The sequence below is a fragment of the Pseudorca crassidens genome, chromosome 8, assembly GCF_039906515.1.
Source record: "Pseudorca crassidens isolate mPseCra1 chromosome 8, mPseCra1.hap1, whole genome shotgun sequence".
Taxonomy (NCBI): Eukaryota; Metazoa; Chordata; class Mammalia; order Artiodactyla; family Delphinidae; genus Pseudorca; species Pseudorca crassidens.
Genome location: NC_090303.1, coordinates 16,621,011 through 16,638,249, shown reverse-complemented (window position 1 = coordinate 16,638,249; position 17,239 = coordinate 16,621,011). Strand labels below are relative to the sequence as shown.

At 38.4% G+C, this 17,239-nt stretch overlaps 1 protein-coding gene across 5 annotated transcripts in view; it reads right to left on the bottom strand.

Moving 5' to 3' along the window:
* PNPLA8 (patatin like phospholipase domain containing 8) overlaps positions 1-17,239 on the bottom strand; it is a 133,833-nt gene that overhangs the window by 37,786 nt on the left and 78,808 nt on the right. For 2 of the 5 annotated variants that reach the window (XM_067745883.1, XM_067745881.1), the window contains exons 2-4: positions 15,264-16,418; positions 14,962-15,111; positions 3,627-3,778 (exon numbers count right to left, since the gene is read on the bottom strand). In XM_067745883.1, coding sequence (XP_067601984.1) covers positions 3,627-3,778; positions 14,962-15,111; positions 15,264-16,328 — 1,367 coding nt within the window. In that variant the 5' untranslated portion in view covers positions 16,329-16,418. The remainder of the gene's footprint in view (positions 1-3,626; positions 3,779-14,961; positions 15,112-15,263; positions 16,419-17,239) is intronic. The other 3 variants (XM_067745884.1, XM_067745885.1, XM_067745886.1) reach the window with 2 other exon arrangements.

Genomic DNA, 17,239 nt, shown 5'->3' with positions numbered 1-17,239 from the left:
CATCCATTTATGATAAAAACCCTCCAGAAAGTAGGCATAGAGGGAACTTACCTCAACATAATAAAGACCATATATGACAAACCCACAGCCAACACCGTTCTCAATGGTGAAAAACTGAAACCATTTCCTCTAAGATCAGAAACAAGACAAGGTTGTCCACTCTCACCACTATTATTCAACATAGTTTTGGAAGTTTTAGACACAGCAATCAGGGAAGAAAAAGAAATAAAAGGAATACAAATTGGAAAAGAAGAAGTAAAGCTGTCACTGTTTGCAGATGACATGATACTATACATAGAGAATCCTAAAGATGCTACCAGAAAACTACTAGAGCTATTCAACAAATTGGGTAAAGTAGCAGGATACAAAATTAATGCACAGAAATCTCTTGCATTCCTACACACTAATGACGAAAAATCTGACAGAAATTAAGGAAACACTCCCATTTACCACTGCAACAAAAAGAATAAAATACCTAGGAATAAACCTACCTAAAGAGACAAAAGACCTGTACGCAGAAAACTATAAGACACTGATTAAAAAATTAAAGATAATACCAACAGATGGAGAGATATACCATGTCCTTGGATTGGAAGAATCAACATTGTGAAAATGACTCTACTACCCAAAGCAATGTACAGATTCAATGCAATCCCTATCAAATTACCACTGGCATTTTCCACAGAACTAGAACAAAAAATTTCACAGTTTGTATGGAAACAAAAAAGACCCCAAAGAGCCAAAGCAATATTGAGAAAGAAAAACGGAGCTGGAGGAATCAGGCTCCTGGACTTCAGACTATACTACAAAGCTACAGTAATCATGACAGTATGGTGCTGGCACAAAAACAGAAATATAGATCAATGGAACAGGATAGAAAGCCCAGAGATAAACCCACCATAAAAATATGGTCACTTTACTTTTGATAAAGGAGACAAGAATACATAATGGAGAAAAGACAGCCTCTTCAATAAGTGGTGCTGGGAAAACTGGACAGCTACACGTAAAAGAATGAAATTAGAACACTCCCTAACACCATACACAAAAATAAACTCAAAATGGATTAACGACCTAAATGTAAGGCCAGACACTATCAAACTCTTAGAGGAAAACATAGGCAGAACACTCTATGACATAAATCACAGCAAGATCCTTTTTGACCCACCTCCTAGAGAAATGGAAATAAAAACAAAAATAAACAAATGGGACCTAATGAAACTTAAAAGCTTTTGCACAGAAAAGGAAACCATAAACGAGGAAAAGACAACCCTCAGTATGGGAGAAAATATTTGCAAATGAAGCAACTGACAAAGGATTAAAATTTACAAGCAGCTCATGCAGCTCAATATCAAAATAACAAAAAACCCAATCCAAAGATGGGCAGAAGACCTAAATTGACATTTCTCCAAAGAAGATATACAGATTGCCAACAAACATATGAAAGGATGCTCAACATCACTAATCATTAGAGAACTGCAAATCCAACCTATAATGAGGTATCACCGCACACCAGTCAGAATGGCCATCATCAAAAACTCTACAAACAATAAATGCTGGAGAGGTTGTGGAGGAAAGGGAACCCTCTGGCACTGTTGGTGGGAATGTAAGTAGATACAGCCACTATGGAGAACAGTACTGAGGTTCCTTGACAAACTATAAATAGAACTACCATATGACCCAGCAATCCCACTACTGGGCATATACCCTGAGAAAACCATAATTCAAAGAGTCATATACCACAATGTTCATTACAGCACTATTTACAATAGCCAGGACATGGAAGCAACCTAAGGGCCCATCAACAGATGAATGGATAAAGAAGATGTGGCACATATGTATAATGGAATATTACTCAGCCATAAAAAGAAACGAAATTGAGTTATTTGTAGTGAGGTCGATGGACCTAGAGTCTGTCATACAGAATGAAATAAGTCAGAAAGAGAAAAACAAATACCATATACTAACACATATATATGGAATCTACAAAAAGAGAAAAAGGTTCTGAAGAACCTAGGGGCAGGACGGGAATAAAAACGCAGCCGTAAATACTGGACTTGAGGACACAGGGAGGGGGAAGTGTAAGCTGGGATGAAGTGAGAGAGTGGCATGGACATATATACACTACCACATGTAAAACAGACAGCTAGTGGGAAGCAGCCGCATAGCACAGGGAGATCAGCTTGGTGCTTTGTGACCACCTAGACGGGTGGGATAGGGAGGGTGGCCGGGAGACACAAGAGGGTGGAGATATGGGGATGTATGTATATTTTTAGCTGATTCACTGTTATACAGCAGAAGCTAACACACCATTGTAAAGCAATTATACTCCAATAAAGGTGTTAAGAAAAAAAAAAAATCAAAGGAAATTCAGGTATATGTTCAAAATAAGTTCTTAGATTTATAAATTAGTAAATTAAGAAAAATGATTTCATGTTTTATTTCAAAAATTTGACTTTATAATGATATAAATACACTGAATCAGCTTAAAAAATTCCTACAACTGAACTAGATGTATATATTTTTTTGAAGTGTAATTGCCTATGACATTGTGTTAATTTCATGTGTACAACATACGGATTCAACATTTGTATGCATTGCAAAATGATCAGTCCAATAAGCCTATTAACCATCTATCACTATAAGTCATAAAATTTTTTTCCTGTCATGACAACATTCAAGATTTACTTTTTTAAGCAACTTTCAAATTTGCAATACAATATTACTGACTATAGTCCCTATGCTGTACATTACATCTGCATAACTTACTTATTTTATAACTGGAAACTTGTACCTTTTGACCCCCTTCCCCATTCTGCCCACCCTCCAATCCCCCTTCCAACTGAAAACCACCAATCTGCTCTCTGTATCTTTGAGTTTTGTCTTGTTTTGTTTGCTTTGTTTCTTAGGTTCCACATATGAGTGAAATCATATGGTATTTGTCTTTCCCTGTCTGACTTACTTCACTTGGCACAGTAACCTCAAGTTCCACGCATGCTGTTGCAAATGGCAAGATTTCATTCTTTTTTATAGCTGAGTATTATTCCTGTGTGTGTAGTACCTATGTGTGTGTGTGTATACTTAGCCCTCACATATTCTTTATCCATCACATATTTATCCATGCATCCATCAGTGGACACACATTGTTTCTATATCTCGGTTATTGTAAATAATGCTGCAATACACTAGAGGTACATATATCTTTTCAAATAGTGTTTTGTTTTCTCTGGATAAATACCCAGAAGTGAAATGGTTGGATAATATGGTAGTTCTATTTTTAATATTTAGAATCTATAGTTTTAAAAAATCATTTTTTCTAACAGACTCACAAACATACAGAACAGTCTTGCAGTTGCCAAGGGGGAGGGGGCTGGGGGAGGATGGAGTGGGAGGTTGGGGTTGGCAGATGTAAGCTATTATATATAAAATGGATAAACAACAAGGTCCTACTGTATAGCACAGAGAACTATATTCAATATCTTTGATAAACCATAATGGAAAAGAATATATAAAAAAAGAATATGTGTATAACTGAATCACTTTGCTCTTCGACAGAAATTAACGCAACATTGCAAATCAAGTATACTTCGATAAAAAAAAATTTTTTTAAATCATTTTTCTAGCCTTACCTTGTTCCTCCACCATCAATTGTGAGAATCCGGATTCCTCTTCCTTTCACTGGATCCACGTAGCCAATTAAGGCCAAAATTTCTCTAACTGCAGCCTGAAGAGTTTCATCCTTAACTTGTCTCAATCGTAGTAAATATGGAATAATTTTTTCCTATATTGAGAGAAAAAATATTTTGTTACTTTTGTCAAATCAAGAGTGAAGATGTAAGATTATTTTTAAGCAACACATACAGATCATCACAGGATAATATCTTTATGATCTCAGAACAGGCAAAGATTTCTTAAATAGGACACGAAGTGCTAACCATAAAGGAAAATATTTATAAACTGGACTATATTAAAATTAAGAATATCTACTCATCGGGACTTCCCTGGCAATCCAGTGGTTAAGACTCCGTGCTTCCACTGCAGGGGGCATGGGTTCCATCACTAGTCAGGGAACCAAGATACCACATGCTGTGCAATGCGGCCAGGAAGAAAAAAAAAAGGATATCTACTTGTCAAAAATGATTAGAAAGAGTGAAAAGGTAACCTACAGCCTGGGAGAATATATTTATCAGACATGTATATGTATATGTATATATATATATGTGTGTGTAATATATACATGTTACAATACATATAAAAAGACTTACATCCATAATACATAAAGAAATTCAACAAATCAGTAAGAAAAAGCTGGTCAACCCAATAGAAAAACGAGCAAGACCTGGAATAGGCACTTCATGAGGGCAGTATACAAAAGGCCAGTAAACACTGGAAAGTTGCTGAACTGCATAGTTACCAGAGAAATACAAATGAAAGCCACAATTTAACATCACTAAACATCTAACAAAATGGCTAAAATAAAAAAATAATGATATAAAACATTGGAGAGGAAATAACACAACCAAGAGGCTCATACAGTTCTGGTGAAAGTACCAACTGGTATAAGCACTTTGTAAAAACATTTGGCAGTATGCACTAAAGGTGAGAATAGGCATACTCTATAACCAGGACTACTATTCCTTGGTATATCTCCCAAAGAAATGAAGACTTAGGTTTTCCAAAAGATACATTTGAGAAGCACTATTCCTAAATATTCCCAAACTGGAAACTATCCAAATGCCCATCAGTAGTAAAATGGATAAATACATTGCACTATATTCATACAATAGAACACATAACAATGAGAATGAATGTTCCTTAACTACACCCATCAATATAGAAGGTTCTCACAAACATCATATTGAGTGGGGGGAAAAAATAAGACATAAAAGAGCACATGTTGTATCGTTCCATTTATATAACACACAGGAAGAGGTATAACTAACGTACACTGCCAGAAAATTGGTCAATCTTTTTAAAGTTAATGACTGGAAGGGGGCATAAAGGGGTTTTTGGAGTGCTTTGGGTAACATTCTGTTTCCCAGTTGGGTGGTTGTTATACAAATGTGTTCAATTTTTGAAAATTCATGGAGCTGTATACTTATAGTATGTATATTTTCTTTTCTTTCAAATTTTTATTTATTTTATTTTGGCTGTGTTGGGTCTTCATTGCTGCACAAGGGTTTTTCTCTGGTTGCAGCGAGCAGGGGCTACTTTTCATTGCGGTGCGTGGGCTTCTCATTGCTATGGCTTCTCTTGTTGTGGAGCGCGGACTTTAGGCGTGCGGGCTTCAGTAGTTGTGGCACGTGGGGTCAGTAGTCGTGGCTCGCGGGCTCTAGAGCGCAGGCTCAGTAGTTGTGGCACACGGGCTTAGTTGCTCTGTAGCATGTGGGATCTACCTGAACCAGGGCTCGAAACCATGTCCCCTGCATTGGCAGGCGATTCTTAACCACTGCGCCACCAGGGAAGCCCTATATTTTCTACATATAATGTTTTTTAAAAAATTTTAAAAGAAACATGAATCAGCTTGAAGGGACTCCTACTAGTCAAAGTTAAGACAAATTCAGCATTTAGAAAAAAGGGAGGTGGGGAAAGATTACAGAAACACAATTTATGAAAAACTATGAGGGCATAATGATAATAAAAAGAAAAAAAGAAAAAAAATGCCAAAAATTCATCTCACCGTTGAGGCGGGTTTTAAAGCAACTCTTGAAGTTGGAGGCGTGGGAAGATGCAGAGTTTGCATCTCCCCACAACTAGAGCACCTGCTGGACACTGGTGGGGGAATCCAACACCCAGGGAGATGGGAAGAACCCCCAAGCAAACAAGGAGGATGTGGAGGGACTGAGGCGGGAAGAGAAGTGGAGGCCAGGCCAGGCACCCTCAGGGGTGCCTGAGAGGGGGGAGGGGTTCCCACGCCTGGAGGGACCCTCGGGGCCTTGGATCAGGGTGGAGCAAGCCCAGCGTTTCTCCTGCCCAAATGGCTGGGGAAGTCTGCCCTCAGAGGTCCTACGCCCTCAGTGGTCCCCTCCGGGCCGGGTTGATCCTGGGGGCACAGGAGGGAGGCCGGGAAAGAACCGGAGAGGCAGGCAGGACGGGCCCTCCAGGACCAGAGGAGAGGGAAAGGAGCAGAGGGTGTTTGCCCCGTCCACTCAAGCTCAGGAAGCCTGCTGGGCTCCCAGGTGGGTCCTTCGCCCTCTGAGACCACAGGCGGGAGGCACACCTAAGCCCCTTCTGTTCTGTTGAGCTTAAGCTCCCCCTATGTCCCCCCACCCCGGGCCTTTACCAGCCCTGTGGGTCTTAAACATAGGTCTCACACACCGCCCAAACCTCGCCCTTGCTTAGGCCCCGCCCTCCACAGCCAAGGCCTTTTCCACCTTTTTACCTCCTCTTTTCTTTCATCTATAGTTTTATTTTTATATTTTTTCTAACATAGCTGTTAGTTTCCTAGTCTAATATTATTGTTTACTTTGTTACTGTTCACCCCCTTTTTTTTTTTGCCACCCCGCGCGGCTTGCGGGATCTTGGCTTACGAGCCAGGGGTCAGGGCGAAGCTCTTGTGGTGGGAGCTCTGAGTCCGAACCACTGCACTAAGAACCTCAGACCCCAGGGAATATTCATCGGCGTGAAGTCTCCAAGAGGTCCTCATCTCAGCACCAAGACACAGCTCTACCTTACAGCCTATAAACTCCAGTGCTGCAAGTCTCAGGCCAAACAACCAGTAAGACAGGAACACAATCCCACTTGTACAAAAAATGAAAAGAAAAAAAACGAGACGGCAAAAAACTATGTTACAGATGAAGAAGGTAAAAACCTACAAGACCAAATAAATGAAGAGGAAATAGGCAATCTACCTGAAAAAGAATTCAGATAATGATAGTAAAGATGATCCAGAATCTCAGAAATAGACTGGAGGCACAGACTGAGAAAATAAAAGAAATGTTTAAGAAAGATCTAGCAGAACTAAAGAACAAACAAACAGAGATGAACAGCACAATAATTGAAATGAAAAATACACTAGAGGAAATCAATAACGGAGGCAGAAAAACGAGTAAGTGAGCTGGAAGACAAAATGGTGGAAATAACTGTCAAGGAGCAGAATAAAGAAAAAAGAATGAAAAGAACTGAAGACAATCTCAGAGACCTCTGGGACAACACTAAATGCACCAACATTCGAATTATAGGGGTCCCAGAAGAACAACAGAAAAAGAAAGGGTCTGACACAATATTTGAAGAGATTATATCGGAAAACTTCCCTAACATGGGAAAGGAAATAGTCCAGGAAGCACAGAGGGTCCCATACAGGATAAACCCTAGGAGAAACACACCAAGACACATACTAATCAAACTAACAAAAATCAAATTCAAAGGAAAAATATTAAAAGCATCAAAGGAAAAACAAAAACAACATACAAAGGAATCCCCATAAGGTTATCAGCTGATTTTTCACCAGAAACTCTGCAGGCCAGAAGAGTGTCAGGATATATTTAAAGTGATGAAGAAGAAAAACCTATAACCAAGATTATTCTACCCAGCAAGGATCTCATTCAGATTCGACGGGGAAATCAAAAGCTTTTCAGACAAGCAAAAGCTAAGAGAATTCAGAATTCCACCAAACCAGCTTTACAACAAATGCTAAAGAAACTTATCTAGTCAGGATACACAAGAGAAGAAAAAGACCCACAAAAACAAACCCAAAACAATTAAGAAAATGGTAATAGGAACATATATATCAATAATAACTTTGAGTGTACACAGATTAAATTCCCCAACCAAAAGACACAGAGTGGCTAAATGGATAAAAAAACAAGACCCATATATATACTGTCTACAAGAGACCCACTTCAGACCTAGGGACACACACAGACTGAAAGTGAAGGGATGGAAAAAGACATTCCACATAAATGTAAATCAAAAGAAAGCTGGAGTAGCGATACTTGTACCAGGTAAAACAGACTTTAAAATAAAGACTGTTACAAGAAATAAGGAAGGACACTACATAATGATCAAGAGATCAATCCAAGAAGATATAACAATTATAAATGTTCATTCACCCAACAGGGGAGCACCTCAATACATAAGGCAAATGATAACAACCATGAAAGGGAAAACTGACAGCAACACAATAATAGTAGGGGACTTTAACATCCCACTAACACCAATGGACAGATCATCCAAACAGAAAATAAGGAAACAGAGCTTTAAATGACACAATAGACCAGACAGATTTAATTGATATTTATAGAACATTCCACCCAGAAGTGGCAGAATACACTTTTTTCTCAAGTGCACACAGAACATTCTCCAGGATAGATTACATCTTAGGTCACAAATCAAGCCTTGGAAAATTTAAGAAAACTGAAATCATATCAAGCATCTTTTCTGACCACAATGCTATGAGACTGGAAATCAATTACAGGAAAAAAAACTGTAAAAAACACAAATACATGGAGGCTAAACACTGCGATACTAAATAACTAAGAGATCACTGAAGAAATCAAAGAAGACATAAAAAAATACATAGAAACAAATGATAATGAAAACACAACAACCCAAAACCTATGGGACGCAGCAAAACAGTTCTAAGAGGGAAGGTTATAGCAATGCAATCTCACCTTAAGAAACAAGAAAAATCTCAAATAAACAATCTAACCCTACACCTAAAGCAAGTAGAGAAAGAAGAACAAAGAAAACCCAAAGTCAGTACGAAAGAAATCATAAAGATCAGAGCAGAAATAAATGAAATAGAAATGAAGAAAACAATAGCAAAGATCAATAAAACGAAGAGCTGGTTCTTTGAGAAGATAAACAAAATTGATAACCCCTTAGCCAGACTCATCAAGAAAAAGGGAGAGGATGCAAATGAATAGAATTAGACATGAAAAAGGAGAAATCACAACTGACACCACAGAAATACAAAGGATTATAAGAGACTACTACAAACAACTATATGCCAATAAAATGGACAACCACAAAGAAATGGATAAATTCTTGGAAAGGTACAATTTTCCAAGACTGAATCAGGAAGAATTAGAAAATATTAACAGACCTGTCACAAGTAATGAAACTGAAACTGTAATTAAAAATTTTCCAACAGGGACTTCCCTGGTAGCGCAGTGGTTAAGAATCCGCCTGCCAATGCAGGGGACACAGGCCTGGCCCGGGAAGATCCCGCATGCTGCGGAGCAACTAAGCCCGTGCGCCACAAATACTGAAGCCTGCTCGCCTAGAGCCCATGAGCCACAACTACTAAAGCCCGTGCCTAGAGCCTGTGCTCCACAACAAGAGAAGCCACTGCAACGAGGAGCCTGCACATTGCAAGAAAGAGTAGCCCCCGCTCACTGCAACCAGAGAAAGCCCGAGCACAGCAACGAAGACCCAACACAGCCAAAAATAAATAAATAAATAAATAAATAGATTAATTAATTAAAAAAGAAATCTTCCAACAAACAAAAGTCCGGGACTAGATGGCTTCACAGGTGAATTCTATAAAACATTTAGAGAAGAGCTAACACCCATACTTCTCAAACTCTTCCAAAACATTGCACAGGGAGGAATACTCCCAAATTCATTCTACAAAGCCACCAACACCCTGATACCAAAACCAGACAAAGATACTACAAAAAAAAGAAAATTATAGCCCAATATCACTTATGAACACAGATGCAAAAATCCTCAACAAAATACTAGCAAACAGAATCCAACAACATATTAAAAGGATAACACCTCATGATCAAGTGGATTTATCCCAGGGATACAAGGGTTCTTCAATATACACAAATCAATCAACGTGATACACCATATTAACAAATTAAGGAATAAAAACCATATGATCATCTCAATAGATGCAGAAAAAGCTTTTGACAAAATTCAACATCCATTTATGATAAAAACTCCCCAGAAAATGGGCACAGAGGGAACCTACCTGAATATAATAAAGGCCATATATAGCAAACCCACAGCAAAATCACACTCAATGGTGAAAAACTGAAACCATTTCCACTAAGATCAGGAATGAGACAAGAGTGTCCTCTCTCACCACTCTTATTCAACATAGTTTTGGAAGCCCTAGCCATGGAAATCAGAGAAGACAAAGAAATAAAAGGAATACAAACTGGAAAAGAAGTAAAACTGTCACTGTTTGCAGATGACATGATACTATACCATAGAAAATCCTAAAGATGCCGTCAGAAAACTACTAGAACTAAGCAATGAATTTGGTAAGGTTGCAGGATAATGCACAGAAATCTATGGCATTCCTATACACTAACAATGAAAAATCAGAAAGAGAAGTTAAGGAAACAATCCCATTTACCATTGCAACCAAAAGAATAAAATACCTAGGAATAAACCTACCTAAGGAGACAAAAGACTTGTACTCAGAAAAGTATAAAACACTGATGAAAGAAATTAAAGATGACAAACAGATGGAGAACTATACCATGTTCTTGGATTGGAAGAATCAACATTGCGAAAATGACTATACTACCCAAAGCAATATACAGATTCAATGCAATCCCTATCAAACTTCCAATGGCATTCTTCACATAATTAGAACAAAAAATTTTACAATTCGTATGGAAACACAAAAGACCCCGATTAACCAATCTTGAGAAAGAAAAACAGAGCTGGAAGAATCAGGCTCCCTGACTTCAAACTATACTACAAAGCTACAGTAATCAAGAGAGTACGGTACTGGCACAAAAAGAGAAATATAGATCAATGGTACAGGATAGAAAGCACAGAGATAAACCCATGCACCTATGGTCACCTAATTTACGACAAAGGAGGCAAGAACATATGATGGAGAAAAGACAGCCTCTTCAATACGTGGTGCTGGGAAAACTGAACAGCTACATGTAAAAGAATGAAATTAGAACACTCCCTAACACCATACACAAAAATAAACTCCAAACGGATTAAAGACGTAAGACCAGATGCTATAAAACCCTCAGAGGAGGGGCTTCCCTGGTGGCGCAGTGGTTGAGAATCTGCCTGCCGAGGCAGGGGATGCGGGTTCAAGCCCTGGTCTGGGAAGATCCCGCATGCCGTGGAGCAACTGGGCCCATGAGCCACAACTACTGAGCCTGCGTGTCTGGAGCTTGTGCTCCACAACAAAAGAGGCCGCGATAGTGAGGCCCACGCACCGCGATGAAGAGTGGCCCCTGCTCGCCACAGCTGGAGAAAGCCCTCGCACAAAAACGAAGACCCTTACACAGCCAAAAATAAATAAATAAAATTTAAAAAACAAAACAAACAAACAAAAAACCTTAGAGGAAAACACAGGAAGAACACTCTTTGACATAAACCACAGCAAGATCTTTTTTTGACTCACCTCCTAGAGTAATGGAAATAAAAACAAAAGTAAACAGATGGGACCTAATTAAACTTCAAAGCTTTTGCACAGCAAAGGAAACCATAAACAAGACAAAAAAGACAACCCTGAGAATGGAACAATATATTTGCAAATGAAACAACAGACAAGCGATTAATCTCCAAAATATACAAACAGCTCATGCAGCTCAATATCAAAAAAACAAACAATTAAATTAAAAAATGGGTGGAATGGGCTTCCCTGGTGGCGCAGTGGTTGAGAGTCCGCCTGCCGATGCAGGGGACACGGGTTCGTGCCCCGGTCCAGGAGGATCCCACATGCTGCGGAGCGGCCGGGCCCGTGAGCCATGGCCGCTGAGCCTGCGCGTCCGGAGCCTGTGCTCCGCAACGGGAGAGGCCACAACAGTGGGAGGTCCACGTACTGAAAAAAAAAAAAAAAAAAAAAAAAAGGTGGAAGACCTAAATAGACATTTCACCAAAGAAGACATACAGGTGGCCAAGAGGCACATGAAAAGATGCTCGACATCACTAATTATTAGAGAAATGCAAATCAAAACTACAATGAGGTATCACGTCGCACCAGTCAGAATAGCCATTATCAAAAAATCTAGAAACAATAAATGCTGGAAAGGGTGTGGTGCAAAGGGAACTCTCCTGCACTGCTGGTGGGAATGTAAATTGATACAACCACTATGGAGAACAGTATGGAGGTTCCTTAAAAAACTAAAAACAGAACTATCATATAACCCAGCAATCTCACTACTGGGCACATACCCAGAGAAAACCATAATTCAGAAAGAGTCATGTACCACAATGTTCACTGCAGCTCTATTTACAATAGCCAGGACATGGAACCAATCTAAATGTCCATCGACAGATGAATGGATAAAGAAGATGTGGCACATATATACAATGGAATGTTACTCCATAGAAAGAAACGAAATTGAGGTATTTGTAGAGAGGTGGATGGACCTAGAGTGTGTTATACAGAGTGAAGTAAGTCAGAAAGAGAAAAATCAGGTATGTCAACACATATATATGGAATCTTAAAAAAAAAAAATAAGGTACTGATGAACCTAGTGGCAGGGCAAGAATAAAGACACAGACATAGAGAATGGACATGAGGACACGGGGAGGGGAGGGAGAAGCTGGGGTGAAGTGAGAGTAGCATCGACATATATACACTACCAAATGTAAAACAGATAGCTAGTGGGAAGAGGCAGCATAGCACAAGAAGATCAGCTCAGTGCTCTGTGATGACCTAGAGGGGTGGGATAGGGAGGGTGGCAGTGAGGCTCAAGAGGGAGGGGATATGGGGATATATGTATGCATATGGCTGATCCACTTTGTTGTACAACAGAAACTAACACAGTATTGTGAAGCAATTATATTCCAATAAAGATTAAAAAAAAAAAAGCAACTCTTTACTTTGAAAACTGGTGACTAAGTAGAAAGAAATTAAGCATTTCTTTTGCTTTTCCTGCAACACTGATCTTTGAGAGTAATCAAATAGCTTTAGTTGGTGAAGTAAGCTCTAGTTTTACAGGAGAATGTCAATTATAATGCAGAAGGAATGAGAGAATTAGAAATTTATCATTCTGCAACCCTAATGAAATGACTAGTTCTAGAAACAATTAGGTTAATGGTTGATGGTTAATGGTTCTAGCCTAACTGTCCAATGCAAAGATCAGACTAATGAAAAGATCTCCCTAATCCAGTGGTCAACCTTAGCATTACTAACTGTTGTTCAACCAATTATATGTGTTCTGACACAATGCAATATGAGGTGCATGTCATCTACAATGTGTCCTAACAAGAAAATGCTTAATTCAATCAGGTCTTTATATTTAAATTCCAATGTGCAGGAAATAAAAAGGAAAGAGGAATACATCAACTATACCAACGAGAAGGAAGCCAGGTAAATCCAGAAGGTGAGCCATTCTATAGGAAAACACATATCACATTTCTCCTTGGTACTGAAGGGTCCCTAGATTTGGGATCAGTTATATAAAATAAGACTTCTCAAAGTTCCTATTAGCAAAACCAGTCATAACAGACTAAACTGAAAACTACCCAGAAATCCAACAACACTACAATGAAAAAATAAGCTGTGATACATTCACACCACGGAAGACAAAAGCAACAAGAATAAATTATCTACAACTACCCACAACAATGTAAAAGATTCCTACCAGCATGTTGAGTAAAAGAAGCCAATCATAAGAGTTTACATAATGTACAAAAACAGGTAAAACTGATTTGTGATTATTCTGGGGGAGATTGTGACTGAAAGGGGGCCCAAGGGAGGCTTCTGAAGTGCTGACAAATTCTGTTCTTCATCTGGGTGCTGGTTACGTGGATATATGTGAAAACTCACTGAACTCGACACTTAAAACTGCATGTGTATTACACTTCAATAAAACGTTTTTTAAAAGTTCTTTAAAGTATGCAATTCTGGGCTTCCCTGGTGGCGCAGTGGTTGAGAGTCCGCCTGTCGATGCAGGGGATGCGGGTTCATGCCCCGGTCCGGGAGGATCCCACATGCAGTGGAGCGGCTGGGCCCGTAAGCCATGGCCGCTGAGCCTGCGCGTCCGGAGCCTGTGCTCCGCAATGGGAGAGGCCACAGCAGTGAGAGGCCCGCATACCGCAGAAAAAAAAAAAGTATGCAATTCCATCTTAGAGTTCTACTTTCAGTGTATCACCAACATGTTAAATAACCTAAAAGCACATCTATATTTGGAAATTTTATCTTTTAAGTAAGAGATTACATATATATGAAAGATAATCCCAAATTCTATGAACATGAAATTCTAAAGTTTAGCTATTATAATGTATGTATTATACAATATAAAACTAGAGGATAAATAATTTAAAAACATAACTTTTCAGCAAGATGGTTATCAAAACGTTGAATAAATACGAACTAAGTTAACTTGTAATTTTCTGGGTGGCAGGTTAAAAGTAAGCACTAACGGATCTCTAACGAAACGTTAACACTGTCTATTCATTATATGATATTTCCAAATTGTTCATTATGTATTACAAATAACCTTGTAAAGGTGTAAAGAGACTCAGCCGCATCATTCACATTTTATATTATTTCTCTGAAAATGGTCTATTTAAATGGGTCTAAATTATCTCCACTGTTTTATACTTGAAAACACTGAGGCAAAGAAAACCTAATTGTTTTAGTAATAGGATCACAAGTTCAATTATCGATAAGATCATGAAAATTTTTAGACTTTCAAGTACAGAAAGATCATGAAATAAAAATTAGCAATGGTTTTACTTATGAATTACGACTCCTGTCTTCAGAGTAGTTACACAGCATAAATACCTACACTGCATTTAAGAAAACCGTGGCAGCTAATAGGCAATTCAACTAATATACTGATTTATCCTCTATTTTCAAATGTTTAATCTTAAAGTATAGGTATGAGTACGAAGCATAACATATCACAGAATTAAAGGGAGCATTTAGCATAATGCATATCATAGGGCAATTACTAAATATATAACACATCACATGTGTTATTTAAATAGAAAAATGAAATGCGTTGCCTTCTCCATTTTAGAAGGTTTATTAGTATTTTTATTCCAAGATAAAACCAGATTAAAGGTAATCAGAATTACCTTGACAGCCACTCCTTTTCCTTCAGGAAATTCCAGAAGATGGAACGTCAGTTCTTCAACTCTATTAATGCAGAGCCTTGGGTCAGTTGTTCTTCTTAACGCTTGAACTAACGCCCGGGTTCTGTTATCAATACTCACTCTGGCAATAATCTACAAAGACATGTTAAAATATGTATGATTTGAGTATGCAACTGCTCCAGTGATTCTAACAGATGATTAAAGTTTCTTAGGTCCCATTAGGAAACGAAACTTAGAAATCTGACAAAAATTAAAACTTAAAACCACACTGAATAACGACTTGCCTTTTCTCGCTGAAGAGATAACCGCCTTTTCTCCTCTGCATTTTTGTCTTTGCTGATGGCCTGCTCAGCTTTCATTGCCTCTTCCTGCTCTTCTAACTGACTCTTTGAATCATACTTTAGTTTGGGGACAAGTCCACCAATATAACCGCCTACCAAAGCTTGTACACCTTCAGTGGGACGAGAAAGAAAGTTAGCAATACTTTGTTTAGTAGAAATGGGAAGAACCTCAGGCATCCCACTGGGACTTGCAGCATCGTCCTCAGAATATAAAGAAGCTTCTGAGCCCAGCTTCTTATCAGTCAGGACGCCAGGATCTGGAGAACTGGGTTTCTCGTCGTCTTCAGTCTTTTTAAGCTCAAGTTCTGATTTGTCCTGGAAATGTTTATTTTCCTTTTGTTCAGACATTTTTTCCTCACGCTTGAAGTATGAATTAATATGACTTGATAAAAGGTAGAATGACTCTCCAAATTTCGTGGTTAGATTATTCGTGTAATGAAAAAGGCTTTGCTTACCTGTATCTTCTTTCTCCATAACGTGACTTTCCTTTGCTGCAAAAGAATCCTTTTCTGCTAATTTGTTGCTGTATTTTTTCAGAAATGTGATGGTTTGTTTAATGTTTTTCTGTTTTAACCAGCCACTATCTGACAATTTTCTTAATATTCGAGAACTTGGCTTAAGTTGAGCTAAACGAGAGATCATTTCATTCTGCTTGCCAAAAACAGCCTTCGAAACAGCGTTCAAAGTATTTTTAATACGGGACATATGAAGGCTCGCTTTTGTAAGTCCCTTGGGAGCAGAAGTGCTAAGTTTCAAAATTCCAAAATGTAAACCATGGTTGCTTGGAGAGTAACAGTGCTTACTGCAAGAATGAGCTTCACTTTTGGTCCATTTACATCTTATTTTGCTTGTATGAAAACCTCTCTGCAGACTGCTGTGGCTTATCCTCCAGTAATGTTTAGGCGAGCACAAGAAAGGCAGTTGCTTGCTCCTCTGCTTCCCACAAAGACTTCTCGTATTACTAAGGAGGTAAATATAATATAGACCTACAGTCAAATTAACAGACATAACTTAAAAATCATTTATTTTCTATACGTTATGACTTTCACTTCATTCCTGAATGCTTCATTTAAGAAATGCCATAATTCATGGTCTTACCTGAAATGCAAGAAAAAAAAAATTAGGATTCAAGGTAAATTACTACTTGAACTAAACTCAGCAACTTGTCTCAAAAGAAGACAGGATAATATATTTTCATTATGGCAAAATAGATTTCACTTTAAGCAAACAGAAAATCAGTCATCTTTTATTACGGAAGTCAGTGAAAAAATAGTGAGTAGTAGGATGTTTCATGAAAACTAATTTAGAGAAGCTACCCAATAGATAAGGTTTCCTACAGCACAAAACTGAACATGCAATTGTGAAATAAAATTCATATTTATGGCAAGACAAGAAAACTTTAAACAGAAAAATTCTTCTCTGCCCTTTGGCCTCCCCTCTCCCCACGCTGTGCATGGTGCATCTGTATCACGACTTGACCAGAACTCCCCATCTGCAGGAATACCTGCTCAATCATAAACAGCAACATTCTCCTAGCATCATGAAGACAGAGCATTCCTTCTTGATCCACCACGATGGCACTTAAATCTGGATTACGTAAACTGTCAATATACATCATTTAACATACAGCCTTCTGTCTCAAAAAACTTAAACTGTGTCTTGACTTCTAACTGGCAGAACAGTTCTCAGAGCTTTCTGAGATGCTCTTCCCAGGTTATCATCCTCAAATTTGGCTCAAATAAAATTTTCCAATTCTTTCTTAGATCTACTGATTACTTTTTCGTTGACACAATTTAGATATTATGCTGCTTTTTTTCCTTCCTATGCTATTTAAAGTGTTGACAGTTTATGTGACACTAGACTATAAGTTCTTTTAAGACAAGAGTCAAGTCTTACACTCCTACTCATTGCAAACCGTT